Source organism: Chinchilla lanigera, unplaced genomic scaffold (assembly GCF_000276665.1).
Source record: "Chinchilla lanigera isolate Chin_1 unplaced genomic scaffold, ChiLan1.0 scaffold00013, whole genome shotgun sequence".
NCBI lineage: Eukaryota > Metazoa > Chordata > Mammalia > Rodentia > Chinchillidae > Chinchilla > Chinchilla lanigera.
Genome location: NW_004955414.1, coordinates 14,501,475 through 14,522,978, shown reverse-complemented (window position 1 = coordinate 14,522,978; position 21,504 = coordinate 14,501,475). Strand labels below are relative to the sequence as shown.

Genomic DNA, 21,504 nt, shown 5'->3' with positions numbered 1-21,504 from the left:
CCTTCGACTCGCTGGAGGGTCTGGGCAAAGGCAAAGCACAGACTTGAACCCACAAGCCCTGACGCTCCCAGAGAACTCGCTGTCTCGGAGCAAGGCGCACGGGGGTGGGGGAGCCTGCTCGGCCAGCTCAGAGAGCCTGCTCGCCCCGCCCGTCCCCTGGGCCTCTTTGCCGCTGCAACTTAGTCTGTAATGTCCGTGGGGTCTTTGTTTGCACATTCTGCCCTCAGGGATCAGATGGGAAGCACCTGGCCCTCTCCGCGCGTTTCAGCTGGGAATCGTGGTGGTGTGCGTCCAGCACAGACTTGAACTCACGAGCCTTGCCGCTCCCAGAGTACTCGCTGTCTTGGCGCAAGGCGTGTGGGGCTCATTTCGTGTTCTGATTGGACCCTAATTGATTTGCAGTTTTGAGGCAGCAATAAAGCTTTGGGTATAACCATGAATGTGGTGGAAGTAGGAAGAGGAGATGATTGCTGGCAATGGAGAAGTTAACAAGCAGAGAAATGAAGGAGTTGGAAGGATCATCCACATCACAGCTGAAGTCACAAAAGTAAGAGAACAGAGAGGGACAATTTTCTGGGAGTTTATTAGCTCAGTGCCTTTACCACCTTACACTCATAACCACCAGGTACTTCCATGAATGATCCTAGGACTTGTAATAGAATAACCAGTTTCAATCTCAATTCCAAATATTCTGTGTAAAAAAGTTGTCACTGTTAAGTAGTGTAAAGAATCCCAGTGTCTGAGTCAGAAAATCAAGTGCTAACCAGGACTTTATCACACCCATTCTAGCCTTATGAACTGAGCAGTACAATGTCTTTCTCCATACCCAGGCGCAGCACTAGAGTTTCTTCCTCTATGAAACAGAATGCTCATTTCTTTTCGCTTGCCTCACAGAACGACTGCAAAAACACATCGTACACATTATATACACAGACACAGACACACACACATATACAAGCATGCTAGAAATGAAGCTTTTCTATTTCCTGAACTTCCAAGGTATGTAAGTTCTACTGGGGAAAAAAATACATGTATATACAAGGAAAACATTTCTTTTGTGCCTATCCCTGCTCTGATCCAAGTCTCCCTTTGTTTTTCTGTGGCCCATTGCTACATTATGCTACACAACTCCCTGATAATTCTTTCTGAAACACATCTTAAACCAGTGAGTTAACCTAGCATGGTTGCCTGTTGCACATTTAGGAGTCTCCATGATCCAGCCTCGGTTAGACTAGCAGTCATACCTCTTCCTCACACGGCAATCTCCTGTCCCTAAAACTCAATGATCTATAAACTTGCTACTCCTGATTAAAATGACTGAATAAACTTATGCTTCTGTCTGGAATGCTTTCCTTTCCCATCTCTGCTTGGTAAAATAACATATTTCCTTCAAGGCTCAACCCAAACACATCTTGGATCATATAGATTTTTTTCTTTCATTCACAGAATAGGAGTGGCCTTTTCCTCTACAGCGGTTCCTCTGCACTTTGCTTGTGCTTCTCTGGAAGGCTCTTATCATAAATGGCATTATTCTCGGTTATATTATCTATAAACATATCACATCTCCTTCACTAGCTGGGAACACCTCTTTAGACATGACTGTATCTTACTCAACTACATCTTCTAAGCACTCAGCAGAAAGCCCAGAATATAGTAGGTATCTAGAGAATATATGTTAAATAAATTGCTAATGTCATGAAAAGGGTTAAGGTGCAAGTATGGTTCACAACGGGGACAAATTTGAATTATGTGTGGAAACTACACAGAGTATTTTAGCATGCGAACTCATGGTTGATAATGTGGAGGGACAGAGATATGATTGGTAAAGGAGATATAGTACATGCTATTGTACCACATGCACACAGGAAGAACTTTCTCAGGGCTTGTCCTCTCTGTAGCTTGGCCCATGCTGGTTCTCCTCCATTCACTGGACACATATCCTCCTTCCCTCTACCCCAGTTCCTACTTTCCTACCTTAGATGTACGTCAGTCTCCAGTCCATAGGCTCCTTCTTCAACAGACTTCTCAAAGGCCATCATGGTATTCTCTGGTCCCGCCTGTGGAAGAAAAGATCAGACCCCTACGCCTCAGAGTCTCTCCTCCCAGTATCACTTTTATAATAAAGATGGAATCGAGGAATGAAAGGGCTTTGGGAAGAGGGCTTGGCTCCTTTAGTTCTCTTTTTAAAGAGGTTACCTGTATTCTCCTCTGTCTGATCTGACACTGGGCATGGTAGAGAGACATAGACTGACAGTAAGGTGAACGTAGGTTTAAGTTCAACCCATATAATTCACTCCTTTTTCTTGTCCTCTCAAGACAAGCCCATTTTCTTTCCAGAGGCTCCTGTGTTACTGAAGTTTCTTTCTCTCGCCCACATGCCTGCCCCACACATACCTGTACTTCTTCACATTCCTCACGCCAGACTTACCATGGGTGAGCCTCTATGTGCAAAAAAGACTGGCTTAGGCCCCAACTCCTCCTTCTCCTGAATGCAGGGAGAGTAAATCCCCAGTGGCATCGCATAGAGACATATGAGAATAAGAATAAAAGGCAATCCAATAGCCAACTGTAGAGCTAAAAAATGTTGGAAGGAGAAGAAAGTAGAAGAAAAGGAAAAGAGGGATAGAAAATCATATCACGCAACTACCTTAAATCAGTAGTCTGAGTAAACATCCTGTCCACAGGTTTCTCTGACTGCAGGTTGGCCGATTTGCTTTCTCTTTCTGTCACACCCCGCCTTACTTTCAGGGACTTGGATATACATATATAGGACTGTCCAAATGTAAGGCATTACTATTAAGGTAACATTACTAGAACTGAAAAATGATGGAGAACAGAATAGTAGAGAGAATGGGCAGGGAAGAAAAGAGAGGGAATATTAAAGAGTCACTCCCCAGGAGGAGGGTGGGTAGTTCTGAGAAAACTTTCTGATCTCCAAGCCTGTAAAGATCATGTTAAAATGCCTCTATATCCAGGTCAGTGCAGTACAGAGGAAAGGGCACTAAATGACAGAAATTTGGGTTGAAAGCCAAGCTTTATCATTCCCTGATTGTGTGACTAAGGGCATTAACCTTAACCACCCTGGTCCTCACTCTGTTCTACAAAATAGGGCTGCCTTTCTGCAACATCAGCCTTATAGACTTGTTATAACAGCATTGATTCATAATAGTTACTCAGCAAATATTAGTTATTTGCTTCCCTTTTTCCCTCCCTCCCCCATCTCTCCCTCCCTCTCACTGAACACGTGTGGACACACATATTCATATACAGAACCTGTCTCTAATCCCTGCTATCAAAGTCATTTCCCAACACTTACTATTTTAGACTTCTGAGGATTTTACCCATTTGAACATTTTTAAGTTCCCACCTATGATTCCATGGTTTTCAAATCTAGGTCCCCAGCTCTAACCTCTTAATCTTGTGAATATATTATATTTCTTGAGACTTTCTTTCTGGTAATATGATGTCCTGGATCTTCTTATTCTAACTAAAATTTAGAAAGTGGAAAAAGAAGAGTTTGTTATTGTCTTCTTTCGGTTCTTTCCCCAGAAATAGTTCCTAAAGTTTACCCTCCACATAGAAGCACATATATACAAAAATACAATGGCACCATATACAGCCAGCCTTTCCCTTGCCTGTAACCTCCCACAAGTCATAAAGCAAACACCCCTTATTAAACAAATAGCAAAAAAGGGAAGACGTGGAACAAAAATCCTACTGGTTTCTCAGTCAGTAAGGATGTAGGGAGATAATTCCATTCTCAAACCAGTTTAGTGTACAGATTACATTCTCTTTTGTTTCCATTGCAGTAAAAAAATAACAGAGAGAGATATTTCTACTTCTGCTGTAAGTTCCTAAGTATTGCAGGGCCTCACAGAGGATTGCTTTGACTTACATATATGTAATCAGTAAACTCTGCAGAGTGTTAGTTGAATTAGTAATATTTAAATGTAAACTGAAAGAACTGTGCTTGTGTCAGCATGATGACCAAGTCAAATAAAAGTAGGTTCTATACCTCCATATGGCTCTAGATAGACAATGTATGAGAACATAAAGAAAAATCTTATTTTTCTAGAAGAAGAACTCTTGAAGAAGGGCCTTTTTGGTCATGGAAATATCAAGACTCTACACGGAGTAGTGAGAACTAAAGGAACGTATCTAACAAGCTGAAAGAATTTTAAAGAGACAGGGCTGGGAATGAAGCTCAGCACTCAAAAGCTTGCCTAGAAAGTATGAGGTTCAATCCCCAATACAAGAAGAAGAAGAAGAAGAAGAAGAAGAAGAAGAAGAAGAAGAAGAAGAAGAAGAAGAAGAAGAAGAAGAAGACAGGAGACGGGGAGGGGAGGGGAAGGGAGGGAGGAAGAGGGGAAGGAGAAGAAGAAGGAGAGGAGGGAGATGGGGAGGGGAAGAGGAGAAGGAGAAGGAAGACAGGGAGGGGGAGCGGGAGGAAGAAAGGGAGGAGAAGGAGAAGAAGAGGGAGAGGGAGGAGAAGGAGGAGGACAGGGAGAGACAGAGAGAGAAGGAGAAAGGAAAGAAGAAGAGGAAGAAGGAGAAGAAGAAGAAAAGTAAAACCTTGTATCAAAAACAAAACAAAGCCAGGCATGGTGGCACACACCTAATCCCAGCACTCAAAAGGTTGAGGCAGGAGGATCATTGTGAGTTTGAGATCAGTCTGGGCTACAAAGTGAGCTCAAGGCTGGCCTGAACTGTACAGCAAGACCCTGTCTCAAAAAACATCACTCAGATGTGCTTATGCACACCTGTAATCCCAGTGATCTGAGATGGAGGCAGGAAGATTGTGGCAGGTTCGAGGCTAGCCCAGCTTACATAGTCAGGTCAAGGCCAGCCTGAACAGCATAGTGAGACCTTGTCTCAAAAATAAATAAATAAATAAATAAATAAATAAATAAAGTTGACTAGCAACCAAATTTCTGCTTTTCTGAGTGGAAAATGCAAGTTAAAATCAGGCAAGGCTCTACCCAACAAAACATACCTTCTCTTTCCAAATATGCCACGTAGATGGTCAGCGGCCAGGAAATGATAACCATCAGAATTATGCAGCTCAGGTGCACATAAGGCGCAAAGATCTGGGACAAAGTCAAAAGTCAGGCTGGATATATCAGGACAGATAGTGCCAAGAGCTACAGAATGATGCTTACCTTCAGTGACAGCCCAACTACCAGCCACCTTTCATTCCAGAATTTGAATAAAACCACCATTAATAAAATGTGCAGCAGGATGGCTACCAAAATCAGGATCTGGGGAAACAGAAAAGATCTGATTTCCAGGAAGAAGGTTTGAATCAAAACTGTCCTTGGGGTTTGTATGTGTATCTTCTCAATATCAGGGACCTCATCTCCTCATCCTTTTCACCTAACCATCCTGCAAATCCCCCATCACTTGCTTGAGCGGTGGGCCCGGTCACTTGCTTTCTTTGCTCCTCAGCCTATGATATTAACACATCTGGGGAAATTACACAATTATGTGTTTTGGTGTCATGACCAATCTCTCATTTCCAGCCTCAACCAGGCCCTCAGCACGGCTTGGTTATTTTTCACTCAGTTTCAACAACAGCCAGTACCAATCTTTGCCTCTTCTTTAAACTGCAATCATATACTCAATATAAATGATATTTTAAAATTGCCTTTTTTTGAGACAGGGTCTCACTAAGTTGCTATTCTCCTAGCTTACCTTCCCAAGTGCTGAGATTATAGATGTGTACTTGCCTTTTTGATGTATGTTTTCCCCAACAGACTAAAAGCTTCATGAAGTCAAGGATAACAGTTGAATTACTTATCAGTGTATCTTCAGTGCCTTATGGGATGTCTGACATACAGTAAATATCCATAAATATTTAAAACATCTGCTCTCCAGAACACTATATACTTCAGAGAAAGAGCAGTAAGACCACAAAACATTACTTTTTCAACTTCTTCTCCTATAATGTTCTTTGGAAAGTCCCAAAGGACACTGAAAAATACACTGGTGACCAAAGTGTTAGCATCCTTGCAAAGATCATAGGGACTATCTGTAGTGGACTGACAACTGGTGGTCAACTTATAACACCAGCTAAACTGAGTCAGTGTGATGCTGGGTGTGGGAAGCGCACCCGAGGATTGTTGCCAGCAGCATAAGAGGCAGAACTGGAGAAGAAGAAGAAGAGGTGCTGTTAAGGAGCTGTTGGGAGCTGCTGGTTCTCCTGAGGAGCTTGTCATGCTGGCTTTCCTGATGAACTAGGCTGTTATCATCTGAGGAGCTCAGGACCTTGTCACTGAGAATGACTTTGGTGCACTTTGGGGGAGCGCTGGTCCTCACTTTGAGTATCACTTCCTTGCTCCACAGGGGAAGATGGTGCACTGCTCAGACTCCTGGAGAAGCTTGTCATGTTGTCTTTCCTGATGGGAACTTGGCTGTCCTGATTATCAGATGAGCTCAGACCTCACTGTTGCGAGGATGGCTGTGATATTTTTCAGGGGAGCTCTGGTTTTTACTTTGAGCATTGCTTCCTCTCTCCAGTGCAGATCCTTCAGCCTGTTGGCATAGATCCTTCATCCCGCTGGCACAGACTTTCTAGCTTCCACCACTGACCCTTGGGCCTTCCCAGGGCAGATCCACGAAACAGACTTGCATGGGACATTGTCGTGGGCCCTTGGCCTCCTGTTGGACTTGTGGGGGCCATTGTGATGGGCTCTAGGTCTTTAGCTGAACTAATGTGGGAGATTGCCATGGGATCCAGGCCCTCAGACGGATTCTTTTGGTCTCAGTGTGTGGACAGATTTCCTGCACTCTCTTTGTATATGACTCTTTGGGTGACTGTTATAAAATAATCCTATAAATTATGTGTCCTGTACTGTTTCCCTGACTACAACACTGCCCTTTATGTTTGAATGAAAAAGAAATGCTGCAATTTAATTGGGCTTCCTGGTTTCAAAGGAGATGATGAGAGCCTGCTGTGACTCAGGCTCAGGTAACATATGCAGCGATGAGGGTGGGAATGATAATCAGAATGGTTCAATGCACAGGAATTCTCACTAGCGAATAATTGATCATGGTGCCCTCCACTACAAAATAAATGGTGTTATCAATAAGGCCTATTTGTTTACTTTTCAAGCTATATTCTTCTCCTAGAAGATCTCATGGCTTCAATTTCCATCTATTTTAAGTAACTCTTAAATTTATATTTTTAACTTGTACTTATCAATTTGTAACAAGAAATTTACTTGGAGAATTTGACATGTTTCTGGATTTGGGAAACACAAGTACGGTATCATAACCATGCCTGGAAAAGGCTATAAAAAAGCCAAAAGCAGCCAGGCATAGTGGTGCACATCTGTAGTCCCAGCACTCTGGGAAGCTGAGGTAGGAGGACCACAAGTCTGAGCCCAGCCTAGCAAAGCCTGTCTCAAAATAAATATTTAAAAGGCTGTGGATATAGCTCAGTGTGACAACGCAGTTCAATCCCCAGAACCCCATCCTCACCACACATACAAAACAAGAGGCTGTTCCTAGAGCTGCTCAAACCCATGGTAGAACAAAATAAGAAAGGCTGTGGTGGAAATATGTTATAGGGCCACAGATGACAGAGAAAAGTGGCTTGTTCTGTGGGTACCAGATAGGGACCCTATGAGGGAAATCATGCTGGTATCATTTTAAAGGAATTCAAACCATGAAAGCGTCAAAAAGTAGACCTCAAAGTAGGAACTTAAGGGGGGTCATAAGAAGATAAGCATTGATCCTATGAGGATAGTGGCAGTCAAGTATCTCAGCAGAAAGTCTCTGAACACATAGAAAAACATCGTAGGAGAAAGAGTCAACTGTGCATCCACCTGATGCTCATCTTGGGCCTTTGTGCGAGTGTTCTTGTCTCCCATCTCCTCTGATCCTGGGCACCGCTTGGCGGTGGGAGGGGTGAAAGGGTTGTCATGCCCTTCCCACCACTGCAGGCGTGGATCAGGCCCAAATAGGATAGAGAAAACATTTTGAGATAAATAAAGTTGGAGTTTGGATGACTATAAAGAACTAAAAAGATTTTAATGACTAAAACAAGAATTTTTGTGACTGAAAAGGACTAATTAGGTAAGGAGCTTGTCTAAGGCTTCAACGAATGGGAAGAACAAGGCTACAGGCTGAGTTTAGTATGAAGTAGTGAAGAGGGATAAAGTGCGGGTTCCCCGTGGATTCAGCAACTTCAGTAAATAGGTACAACTGTTAGAAGTTTAACTATTTCAGTATAAATTGTGTAAGCAGGTCTCTTCCCTCTAGGGGGACAATGAAAGGAAGGGTGATGGTATACGTAACACCGAGTGCCTAGGTGCACAGTCAGTCCTGGTCTAAGGTCTCCTAAGAGGATGCCCACGTCTTACCTTATGGCACGTGTGCAGGTATAGCTCAATCCTTTCCCGGAGCAACAAAATTCCAAGTATCTGTAAAAGCAAGCAAGAAAGAGGGGTTTATTTTGAAATTACCAAGTTGCTGTCCAAAGCACTGTTCTATAGCTCAAAATGCCTCTCATAGCCAGGTACAACTTTTACTTCCTCCTAAACCTATACTATCAGCCTATGGAAGCAAGCCAGCTTCAATAACACCTCCTAGCTGTAAAGTTTATCAGCACCACCAGGATTCATTATTGTTTCCTCTGGTATTTAATAATAATTACCACACTGGTGCTAATCATCCAGTGAGCGTGAAGACGGATACCAAACGCTGGAGGCTTCTGATGCTGGGATATTTATGGCAGGCTGAGTGCACAAGGGGCTCACATTTTTAACAAAATAATTCCATATACATGTTTCCATTTGTTCTTTACTCAGCCCTATTAAGTACCATTTTATAAACATTATGATCAGTTTCATTTGAGAAAGGAGGAGACCGAGAGAAGAGTTCTACAACTTGACCAGGATTGTAATATAACAAAGATGGAGCTGGAGAAGAACTGAGTTCTCCCTCCTTTTTCACAGCTGTTCTGGTTGCAATTATTCAGAAAGAGGTACAGTAGAACAGAAAGTCTGTGAAAATACAACTACTTTATTAGACACTAGAGCTCCCACTCACCTTACAAGCTAACAGTGACATTTTATGTTAATGGTGTGTGAAAGTGGTACAATTCAGCCCACAGTTTGGCCTAGAGCACATACTTGTGCATTTCCTGACTGACAAGAGGAGTTCCTAGCTGGTCTCTCTGCCTCTGGACACTTTCCAAACCATCACTTCCAGAATGACTGTCTCATACAGCAGCCTGGCTTATGCCAAGTGTCTCAGTCTTACTCTCCGGGCCTTGCAAAATTTGTGACAAGAAACGTTTCCCCATTATTCTTCATTACGCCCTACATGCTAAGAGCACTGACCTGTCCCTCTTAATGAGACATCTTGTTTGTTTCTGTCTCACTGCTACTTTCTTATGATGTATACCGGCGGCCCAGAAGTATTCTTCCCCATTCATACACCCTAACCCATCACCTCTTCAAAATCCTACTCTTCTAAGAAATCTTATTTAATCCTCTTTCTTCTCTGAACTCCTGCAGAACTTCGTTTAGACCTCCCTAGTGCCAAGTATAATATCCCATCTGTGTTCGTTATTTTTGCCTGTGGCTTAGTTGTCTGTAAGATTCAGTGAATGAACAGTTGCAATTGTATGTCTCATGTGTATCACTATAGAGTATTCTGTATGAAAACAGAAGCTACAGTAAAACTGTGTTTTACTGATTTCCATATACTTCATATTTGTCACAGTGTATTTATATAATAAAAAATTTTGTTTAAAGAAAAAATTAATGTGAATAGCAACAGACATGGAGATGGGTTGCTTTGTATCAGATATGAAATCAGCTGGGACACAGAATGGTAGAATCAGAAAGAAATCTGCTCTGTGTATAAATGGGCACAGAAAAACTATTAAATTATTGAAGTTATCCTCCCATTAAGCTCTTTCTTTCGACAGACTTTTCTCTTGCATAGTATAAATTTCTCAAGCTATACTACTTACCATGCGAGGCATGAGAAGTAGCGTCACATATTACCAAAAGACTTTTGCTAAGATATACCTTGCGCCTGGGCTAGTTGACTAACATGTGTACATTAGAATAGTTTTTATTTATAGGCCCAGAAAGACTGCTGATATGAGGCTGTGGATATTTAAAATGTCAACACTGAGTGAACCATGGGACAGATTATAAAACAGGGGAGTAGAGAAAGGGTGTTGTACTACCATTTCAAAAGAACAAGCCAGTCAGACACATCCCCTAATAATACAAACCTTTTCCCCTACTTCCTATACCTTGTGGATAAAATGCAAATAGTTGACATAACCCCTAATTCTGCTAAGACTACAGTGATCATAAATTCTGGGTGCTCCCAAAGCCAGTTAGATACTATTCCACAGATAAGAGTACCTCACAGGCTATTCAGGAAAGAGAAATAGGAAGCACTACTCACCAGCAGCAATAAAGTGTAGGCAGTCAGTATTATAAAGAAACTCAGCATTAGAATGGACCAGAAGAACCAGGATCCTGTTACTAGAAAAACAACCCTGAAAAAAATTTGTTTCAATTCTTAAAATACAGCAGAAATCAGCAGTAATATCTGCATCAAGCATGGGGAGAAGACCAGACTAGAAGAGGCATAGGAAATGGCAGGACGTAAGAAAAGCACTTTGTGAACACATCTGTGAAAGCTTTGGAGATATTTTCTTGAGTTTTAACTTTGTCCCGTAGGCAGCTGGGTCCATCAGTGTGCTCTCTATAAGTGGTAGGTTTTTTTTTAAATTGTTAAGAATATGTCTTCAAAAATTATTACCTGTTTAGAATACAGTCATCCCTTGCTATATTGTGGTTGACTTATTGTGGCTTCACTGTATCACAGGCTTAAAAAAAAGTATCTAATTCTGTATCATGGAGTTTGTGCTATATAGTGGGATTTTGCAGTAGATAGGTATTTATATAATATTTATGATTTCAATTATTTTTGCCTAACAAATTTAAACCAATATAAAAATGTTAATTCAAACATATTGAAAGAATATTAAATCAAAATAAAATACAGTATGTATTTCATCAGTGGATGAATACCATACTGTACACAGTGGAAGTGCAGTACACCACTACCACTTGCACAAGTTTGCCACCGTGAGATTGTAAGCGGCACAGTATTGGCTGACGGGATGGAAGATGACCATCACAGCACTGTGTTCTGTATCCTGGGTGCTGACTGGCTCAGTGATTGCAGCATCGGTCTGTTTGCTCTGCTGCACTCTGCCCGTACTTTCAGCATCTCTCCTTGTCCACTTCACATCGAGTACCCATATAGAATTTTATGTTGTTAAAATTACATAGGTTTGAGTGTAGGAAGTGTTTAAGAGCATTTGAAGTGTTTATAAGAGTGTGAGAAAGGTTAATAAGAGAGTGGGAAAGGTTTATAGGAGTGTGGGCTTTATAAAGCCTTAAAATATATATAAATAATAAAACAAATATAATGCCGCTACTTAGCGGATTTTCACCTGGAATATAACTCCTGCGGTAGGGGAGGGATCACTGTACAATAAAGACATTCTTTAATATCAAAAGAGAAAAGAATCACCCCATACATTTGCTGCCTTAACAAAACTAATAATTTTTATTTTGTCAGGTTCTTTATCTATATAATTGCAATAATAACTACACATTAATTGCTCTATTCTGTGTAAGAGATGAGAGCCCTTTAAACATAGTCCTGATTATTTTGTTCCTAAAATATTGTATGAGAGAAAACTGCTAACAATTTGTTAAGAGTAACGGGTTATTCTTGGTGTCAAAGAATTGAGGCTTTTCCTCTCAAGATAACAGAAATTATTTCCTGCCCTTGTAAGAGAAATGCAAATTAAAACAACACTGAGATATCAGCCTACTTCAGAAAGATTGGTGATCACCCAGAAATCAAATAATAGCAAATGCTGGTAGGGTTGGGAGTAGGGGATAGGGGCAGGGAAGGAAGAGGAACAAACTGGTACAACCTCTATGAAAATCAGGGCAGAGTGCCCAGAAAACTAAAAATAGAAATTCCATTCAACTGAGCTATTCCTTCTCTATGTATCTTTCCCAAAGAGCTAAAGACATCATATGAAGATAAGACAGGCATATGCGTGTTTATAGCAGCTCAATTCATAATAGCTAACTATTGGAAGTGGTCTCCATGACCATCAACAGATAAATTGATAAAGAAAGTGAATTTATATGCTGCAGAGTGCTACTCTGCCATGAGGAAGGGTAAACTTCAGTCATTTATAGAAAAATAGATGTATCTTGAGACCATAATGTTAAGTGAAATAAATCAAACACCCAAGCTTAAATATTGCATGGTTTCTCCCAAATGAGAAATAAAAATAAAGAACAAATAAAAGATAGATAATAGGAAATAGGGAGATAAATCTTTTGCAAAAGTGAAGGAGATCTAGAGACAGAGTGAGGACAGAGAGAAGAGAAACAGAATGAAAAAGGAATTAAGACATGTTATGCACATGGACCAACTCCCCACAAGGACAGTAATCACTATGTATGGCAAACATGCACTAATAAAAATAAAAGAAAAGTGCTGATTAGTAACCTTAATTACATCTGCAAAGTCTCTCTTGCCATCTAATATAACATCACCACTAGTGTGACATGAGAGGACAAAGTCACAGGGGCCAGAGTTCTGCTCATACACACACACACATCCCTTCTCCCATTCCTCTACCAATGAAGAAAACATGTTATGTGAACATAACTATCAATCTTAGATTAAAGGAATAAACATCACCTGGTCACGATAAAGGAAGTTTATGTCCTTTCTGGGGGAGTGAGTTGGTATGTTTTTAGTTGTATAAGAGATAATTTCATCATGTTAGACAGACAGAAAGGATGGTTAATAGAAGTGTGTATAGATACTGAGGTGACAGTTAAGAGAACCGAGGTGATGTACTAACTGAGTCAAGTTTAGCTAAACAGAAACTACATTTCTCAGAATTTTATCCCAGTATACAATTGAGATAAGGTTGGTCACAAAACATTTGCGTAAAGTAAATACTGGCGGTCTACCCCGGGCACTGTGGAGGTCTTCTGCAATGTCAGTATTTGGTAGTTCACTTAGTTGACGTGGGGCAACACTTAGGCCCACATTCTCATTGCTCCTGACAAACTTCCTTCAGTTTCTTCCAGTCCTAGGCCAGATAAGTATGCAAATCAGTGATGAAAGGCACCAGGTTCTCCTGCAGGTGACCCTATCATTAAGTTTGGAGGCAGTGATAAACACAAGTTCCAGTTTATTGTCGTAGTTTCCACGCTGTCCCCACTTGCTGCAATCTGTTCTTGTGGGCTGCAGTTTACTCTGATGTGTTTCAGTTTGTCCTTGACGCCTACATTTCACCTGCTGACTGACTGCTGGACTGTCACCCAGAACTTCCAGGGAGAAGCTCAGGCCAGTTAGCACTTTGATTTCAGCCTTAGGTAATCCTAAACAGGGTATACAACTGAGTATGCCCCACTTCTGACCTACAGAACTGTGGAATAACACATGCGTATTGTTTAAGTCTGCTAAATTTGTGGTAATTTGCTAATGCAGCAATGGCAAATTATCTGTGTAACTTCTTTGTTGCTTTAGGACCTGCTGGAGCTCACTTTTATACATACATCCTCTGTTGGATGATGGAATGATGCTATGGGGATTCTGCCTGCTACTGAATATATATGTTCACATAATGATACATTTCAGAAATAGAGAACTCATGATAATGTGGGTTTGGGCACACATGAGGTTCACTGAGAAGACAGACCCAAGCCAAGATTCCACTGATCGCCTTATATCCAAAAGCACCTAGTCTGACTGGTGAGTCACAACGGTGTTCTTAAACCTCCAGTTGTGTATCAGTTGTCAAGTGTCCAGCAATTTCCAAATTCTTCATCAATGCGTGGCCATGCTTGTAAGTGGTCAGAGGTTCCTTGGGGAGAAAACTAGGTGGAGGACTGAAAGCAAACACTTTTGCCATGTAGCTGGGTCTTTCTCCACAGTTTTTCCTTCATTAAGAGCCTTTGAGTCTGCCTTGGAATTTGTTCAGGAGCCACACTCTCTACTGTGGTGATTCAATTCAGATTTTCTTTATGAGAACAATATTTTCTACAGATAAAATCTAAATAAGATTTTAGTAGGCTGCTCATCTATCCCAGTTTTAGGGACATTGTGATCAGTGAGCCAATGTCAAATGTCTTCTCAGTCATATCACTCTTATTATTGTATCAGCTCTGCTGCCCATTATGGTAATAATGCTTATCTCGGTCCCTGTAACCCAGTAATCCCATCAGCCCAGTGAATTCAGAGAGCTTAGCTTTGTGGCAAGACTTCTGAATGCAATCCCTTCACTACTGAAAGTAGTCACCAATAGGCTTATTTCACTGAAGTGTTCTATGGAGACAACTGCTTAGTCAGCCAAAGCCTTGGCTTCTGTATCTCCTTGATCACAGGTATCTGTAAGTCAGAAGCAAATATTTTGCCACTGCGTGCCACAGACAATCACTGTCACCTTTACCACCGGAAATAGGGCCTTTAATTCTTAAATGTAATCAATCCAGAGAACTAACTCTAGATAATGCAGAATCAGCTTGAAAGCACCTATCCTTAAGGTTCTATTTCTCTAGAACTCCTACTTTAACAATTATTGTATCTTACAATAAAACAAATAACCCGATTAAAAATGAGGAAAGTGTCACAGACAGCTCTGCAAAGATGATATACCAATGGCCAATATGAAGAGATGTTTACATTAAAGCCATAATAGGAAGGAAGAGAGGACAGCGGATGTGGAATGGGGCAGAGAAGGAAAGTTATCTTGCCAGGCATTCAGGGGAGGGGTTGGTAATTATGTAATGGGTGCAGAATTTCACTGTTAGTTTTGTAAAATGAAAAGATTTCTAGAATTGGACAGTGTTGGTTACAAATAATTAAGTGTTGAAAAGGTAAATTTTATGTTATGTGTATTGTACCACAATTTAAAATAATAATTTTTCAAAAGGCATTAAAACTTCAAAAACAAAAAAGAAACCCAATTACTGTATCTCTAAGGGTTTGATCAGAGCAGAACCACTATGAGTGAACAGAATAAGGGATCTATTACATGGATTAGATTTTATAAAGTTAGGGGGACTTACCAAGAAATCTGTGCAAGAGGGTGATTCCCTACAGCTGGTGTTGGGCTTTGAGTCACTGTATGTTAGTCAGGCTGTGTCTGGGGAAGAAAAGCTGGACAGGGAGTAGAAAGAGCACAGACAAACTAAAACCTCCACAGATGAACTGAAACTCACAAAGATAAATTCAACTCTGCAACTGAGCTTCCTCACCTGTAGGCTTGACGGCCTAAGGAACCTGCAGAATCTAGCACTCCGCTACAAAGTTGGATAAAAATTTGGTTTAGACAGGCATTGTGCTGCTAAGCTATATTTCCAGGGCTCAGAAGGCCAGGGCAGGAGGATCGCTGGGAGTTTGAGACCAGCCTGGGTTACACCGTAAGTTCAAGGCCAGCCTGAACTGCATAGCAACACCTTGTCTCAAAAAAACAAAAACAAAACAAAAAACTTGATTCGAGACTCAGGGTAAGAGACCTGGTGGAAGTTAGAGGGGGGCAGTTGCAGATGCAGGTGCTTCCCACACCTCCAAGATGACTTTATAGATCAGAAATAATGTGTGTGTGCTGCCAGTTTACTGCCTTTCACCAGCCTTCAAAGTTGCTGTCTCATTTCTGCTTCCAAAGTTTCTCTTGAAATCGCAAACATGCAGGGAAGAGAAATGAAGATACTGCTTTGCTAAGTTGACAGCAAAAAGTCAATAGACACATAAAGCCACAGATTTAAGAACTTTAGCCAAATTAGAACAAGGAAGCCACAACCATGGATGTCATAATAAAATTACTGAAAACCAAGTACAGAGGAAATTTTTAAAGCAAGAAGATAAAAAGACAGCTACCTTCAAGACAGCAAAAAATAGACTGACAGCAAACTTCTCAAGAGAAAAAAATCCAAGAAGATATTAGAATAAAGAATTCAAAGTGCTAAAAGCAAAAACTACTAAATTAGAATTTTATGCCCATCTAAAATATCATTCAAGAATAAACATGAAATTAAGTCACCATCACAAAAATAGAAACAGAGAAACTGTCACTGATAGATTCTTATCAAAGGATATTCTTGAAGGTATATTTAATGCAAAAAAAGATCAGATGAAAGATCAGAGATGCACCATGAAATAAAAAGCAGTAGAAAAGCTAAACGTTTAGGTCAGTGATGGTGACCTAAAGATTTAGAGCTCTCAATGATAATAAACAGCTGGCTGCAGCATTGACACTGCAGGTTCGCCACCATTGGCTTAGTCTATAATCTTTGGTTGGTTTTTTTTTTTTGTTTTTTTTTGTTTTTCTTCGGTACCAGGAACCGAACTCACGACCATGCGCTTGCCAGGCAGGCGCTTTGCCGCTGAGCTAAATCCCCAGCCCCTTATATTCTTAATCTATATAAATATGACTATGCAAAACAGCAATAATAATGGCATAGATGGCTTGAAATGTATGTAGGATTAAGACATGTGATGACAGTGGTTTATAAGTAAGGGGAGGAAAATGAAGTTATTGTATTACCCACGAAAAAGTTAATATAAGAATTAGTATTTAATATTCATAAAACTATTTAATAATAGTTTGATGAGTCAATTATAAATTGTAATTTCCAAAGAGTTCAGAAAAAGATAGCAAGAGTGGGTAGCATAGAAAAGATGGGAATACTTTCCAACTAAAAAGAAGGGAAAATCAGGAATAAAGCAAGGATGTCCACTCTCACCCCTCTTGCATTTAATGCAGCCTCTATCACAGTGTCACTCTTTATAAACCTAGAAAAAAATCCTGAATTCAAAATACAAAAAATCCCAAATAGCCAAAGCACTCCTAAGCAAAAACACCAAGGCTGGAAGAATCACAATAACTAATGTCAAATTATACTACAAAGCCATAGTAATAAAAGTAGCATGGTAAGGGAACAAAAATAAACATATAGATCAATTGGCACAGAACAGAGAACACCAAAGCAAACCTTTGCAACAACAACCACCTCATTCTGGAGAAACATATGTCAAAGAAAAGACAGCCTCTTTAACAAATGGTGCTGGAAAAACTGGGTATCTACTTGTAGAAGATTGAAACTAGATCCCTATCTCTCAATCTGCACAAAAAATCAACTGGATGCAACTGGAGACCATACACAAAAGTGAAATAAATCAGAGTCACACGTGTAAACATCATATTGTCTCCCTAGTGTAAGAAAGTGAAAGAGTAAATAAAATCATTAGTACTCAGACTTCTGCTCAACTTGCTCATTATATCCTGGAGGTAGATGACCACAAGTGGGGATGACTACAAGGAGGGCATAGTAGTTTCCCAGTAAGCATCTCCATTTAGGGAGCAAGGGAGAGGGTTTCCTGAACCGTGCTTGTAGGATATCTGGAACAGCAATCCAAAAAACATATTTAAGGACTATTAAGGACCAGGGCATTGTATAACAGAAATAACAAGGACCAAAGCGCCTAATATAGATTGATGACCAGAGGCTTCCTCACCACCATTATACTATTGTTGCTTAGATTTTGCACAAACTTTGTCCTCTACAGATCTTAGTGCCAAATATTTTTAAATGTGTAAATATACAGGAAATTAAATACAAATGTTAGGGGACAATTTGAAACTAGTCCATAAGTAGAAATCACATATAAACTGATGAGAAAAATTACTGAAGAATCACAAAGGATAAATGACAGAGGAAGAAAGATTTAAAAGGAGAATGTTAAAAAAAAAAAACCAGTTTGAAACTCACTGATTCAAATTAAAATGAAACAAATATAATTCCATAGGAAAATCAAAGGCAGTAAAAATTAGAATATTTAGTGCTGTCATTGGCAGATAAAAATAAAGACACTCATATAACTCTGTTGTAAGTGGAAACTATTATTACCTTTGTGAAAATACTTTGGCAAAAGGCATAACGAATTTTAACAATGTTTATTTTTCTTGACTCAATAATGCTACTTGTGGGACTCTATTCTTAGAACATTAATGACACTATATGATTTATTTATACAGGGAAAAGAGAAAAGAAAGAAAGAAAGAAAGAAAGAAAGAAAGAAAGAAAGAAAGAAAGAAAGAAAGAAAGAAAGAAAGAAAAAGATACGCATATATGTATAAACAAGATAGCTAAGATAATTGTACTACTAATTTCTAATACTTTATTGAAAGGAACAATTGATGCTTAATGTTTGATCAATCTTACATGCCTATATTTGTTTATCTGAGTAACCAATTTGGAGATAACAATATGTAATGCAACAACTATTGTTAATTTCCTATCACCTTGTCTGAAATTCTGTATCTTTTTATTGTTTATATGTTGTTTTATTTATGTCTGTGCGTTTGTTAACATATTTTGGTTCTTTTTTCTTTAAAATAAAAAAGATTTCTCTGTACTATTATTTTTTTCAAAATAAGAATACTGGAAACACTCATAATGCTTCAAATAAAAAAATCTAAGTGTGTTATAGTATCATCATGTCATGAAATATTCTGGACCCACTTTAATATTCATTAGGAGTTTTAATAATTTGTTTAAATATTTATGGCTATTTCAAGTGAAAAATGAAAGCAAAATTATATAAACAGCACAAACATAATAATATAAAAATAAGGATAGAAGTCTGTAAAATACATACCAAGTGATTGTCATTCAAGAATGTGGCTGACCAAGTGTTTTCTAATTTCTGCATTTTTTACATCTAAAATAACAAACCACACTTCTATAAAGGAAAACTATATTCTATTGGAAAAAAAAGCCTCAAATCCAAACATAGCCTCCCCCTAAATAATAGATAAGGTTTGTAACAAAATGAGAAAACACTGAAAGTCTGAGGGGCGGGAGTGGGAGTTTAGCCATGAAAGGGTGCTGAGAAACGACACTTGTTCCTGTGATTGGAGTTCAAGAGGACACAGGACAGAAGGAGAAAGAAGCTGTAGGAGAAGCAGAGAAGATAAGCCTCAGGGACAAAGAGCTGGATGACCAAGTAGTGTGGCATCACCAACCCAGACAGAGACTGAGGAACAGGATGACAGGAAAGCACTGTCTGAGGAGAATGGGGAACCCCAGAAGCCCTTCCCACCGAGCCACAATGGGAAGGGAAGAAGCATCCTTCTCTTCCCCAAAGTCCGGCCCCTCACCCACAGTTGTGGAAAGTTCAATTCTGTCCACCCTCCCAACCTTGCCATCAGATGTATTCAACTTAAGGTAAATCCAGGAGGTCATCAGACCAAAGAGCCCTTACACAATAAAGTATAAAAAGCGAAACTCACCAGTTAAAGCCAAAGTACTCGTTGGAGGTTTCTATCCATGTGAAAAGCATGAACGCAGACATGATAAATGCAATTACCAGTACCGTGCAAAAGAATTGTTCTCTCTGGGAAGAGAAAGAATGTCTAACTTAGAATTAGAATTTGTTTAACTTTGTCCCTTTATCAATATTAAGCCAGTAATTTCTGTATACATTTCCAAAGGTCGGTACACTTGCAGAGCCATAAGTGGAATAATTAGTCTCTCCTTTTACCCCTACTGAATCCTGTAATGCCTATTTTTAACCTTTACAACATGTATTACACTGACCTGTAATTATGTGTTTATGTTTGTAGCTGATGCCATGCTGTTTCTTCAATAAGGAAAAGGAACTTTTCTAACATCTCACTATGGCCGGTACCTAGCATTGCTTTTGTTTTGTTTGCTTTTTCTTTTTTTCTTTTTGCAGTATTGGGGCTTAACCCCAGGGCGCGCTAGGTGAACACTGGCACTGAACCACACATATCCTCAGCCCTTTGTTACAGTGTTATTTTTTAAATTTTATTTTAAAGAGAAAAGAACAAAAACAAAGTAACAAAACCAAAGACAAAGACAAATAAAACCCAAAATCGGGGCTGGGGATTTAGCTCAGCGGCAAAAGCGCCTGCCTGGCAAGCTCAAGGTCGTGAGTTCGGTTCCCGGTACCGGAGAAAAACCACAAAAAAAAAAAAAAAAAAAAAAAAAAAAAAAAAAAAAAAAAAAAAAAAAAAAAAAAACCCAAAATGAACAATAGATATTATGAAAGGGAAAGAAATTGCTCAAAGGAAGGAACAATTGGGATGAGGGAAAGGAGGAAAAGAAAGCAAGAAGGAAGGGAATACATATAAGTGTATATATATATATAGAGAGAGAGAGAGAGAGAGAGAGAGAGAGACAGAGACATAGAGACAGAGAGAGAGAGACAGAGACAGAGAGACAGAGACAGAGAGAGAAGGATAGCTGGAATAACTGTACTGCTGATGTCTAATGGTTTATTGAAAGAAATAGTTAATGCTTAATTTTTTGAGCAATTTTGCATGCTTATATCTGGTAATCTGAACAACTAATTTGAAGACAACAATATGCAATATAACAACCATTGGTGAATTCCTACCATCTTGTCTAGTGAAGCTCTATATCATTTCTAATGGTTTCTTTGGTTGTTTTTATTTTTTTTTCTCTTTAATGGTTTGATCAATCTTGCATTCTTACATCTGGTAATCTGAGCAACTTCACTGATGATAACAATATGTAATATAACAACCACTGTTAATTTCTATCATTTAGTTCTGAAACCCTGCATCATTTTTATTGTTTTTGCCTCATTTTTGTTTTGTCTATGTTGTTGGTGTTTTCCTCTTCTTCTTTTTTCTTATTATTCTCTTTAAAATAAAAAAAAATTAAAAAGACAAAAACAAAACCAAAACACAAAAACAATAAAAGTGATACAGAGTATCAAAACAAGATAATAGGATATTAACAATTGTATTACATATGTGTTACAGTGTTATTTTGAAAAAGGATCTCACTAAATTGCCCAGGGTGGCCTCAAACTTGTAATCCTCCTGCCTCAGCCTCCTGAGTAGCTGGGCTCAGAAGGCATGCACCACCATGTCTGGCTCTACCATAGTTTCTTGGATGTAGTTGGCCCTCGACAATCATCTGTTGAATTCCTCCACCCTTCCCTCTATCAAATGTTTTTTCACAATCCATTTCTTAAGTAACTCATTCATTTCAGCTGGTCACTTGTGTACCCACTTGGGAGAACAAGGAGGAATCAGAGTTTGGGGAAAAACAATTTTGGAGTAGCTATTTAATAACAATAAAATGTTAGAGACTTCACAAGCTACTTTCACTGAATTTATTTCTCATTGGAAGAGCAGAATTAGTATTGGTAAAAACCCAGAAAGATAAAGTATTTGGCAGGAACCAGGATTTGTCTTAGCTCAAAGCCATTACGAAGGCCTTCTTTAATGAGGAAATATTCAAAGAGAGCCTTGATGGCAACTCTCAGCACTGAAAATCATTATCACAAAGCAGCCATGCCACAGGCCACCAAATACTTCCTGAGAAGATTGGGTTTGGGTTGCTATCTGATTCATAATCTTAAAAG

At 39.5% G+C, this 21,504-nt stretch overlaps 1 protein-coding gene across 2 annotated transcripts in view; it reads right to left on the bottom strand.

The window, feature by feature from the left end:
• Gdpd4 (glycerophosphodiester phosphodiesterase domain containing 4) overlaps nucleotides 1–21,504 on the bottom strand; it is a 92,770-nt gene that overhangs the window by 41,111 nt on the left and 30,155 nt on the right. For both annotated transcript variants that reach the window (XM_005379839.2, XM_005379840.2), the window contains 8 exons: nucleotides 19,376–19,479; nucleotides 10,432–10,525; nucleotides 8,364–8,423; nucleotides 5,160–5,258; nucleotides 4,994–5,087; nucleotides 3,410–3,487; nucleotides 2,429–2,574; nucleotides 1,975–2,057 (listed from right to left, as the gene is read on the bottom strand). In XM_005379839.2, coding sequence (XP_005379896.1) covers nucleotides 1,975–2,057; nucleotides 2,429–2,574; nucleotides 3,410–3,487; nucleotides 4,994–5,087; nucleotides 5,160–5,258; nucleotides 8,364–8,423; nucleotides 10,432–10,525; nucleotides 19,376–19,479 — 758 coding nt within the window. The remainder of the gene's footprint in view (nucleotides 1–1,974; nucleotides 2,058–2,428; nucleotides 2,575–3,409; nucleotides 3,488–4,993; nucleotides 5,088–5,159; nucleotides 5,259–8,363; nucleotides 8,424–10,431; nucleotides 10,526–19,375; nucleotides 19,480–21,504) is intronic.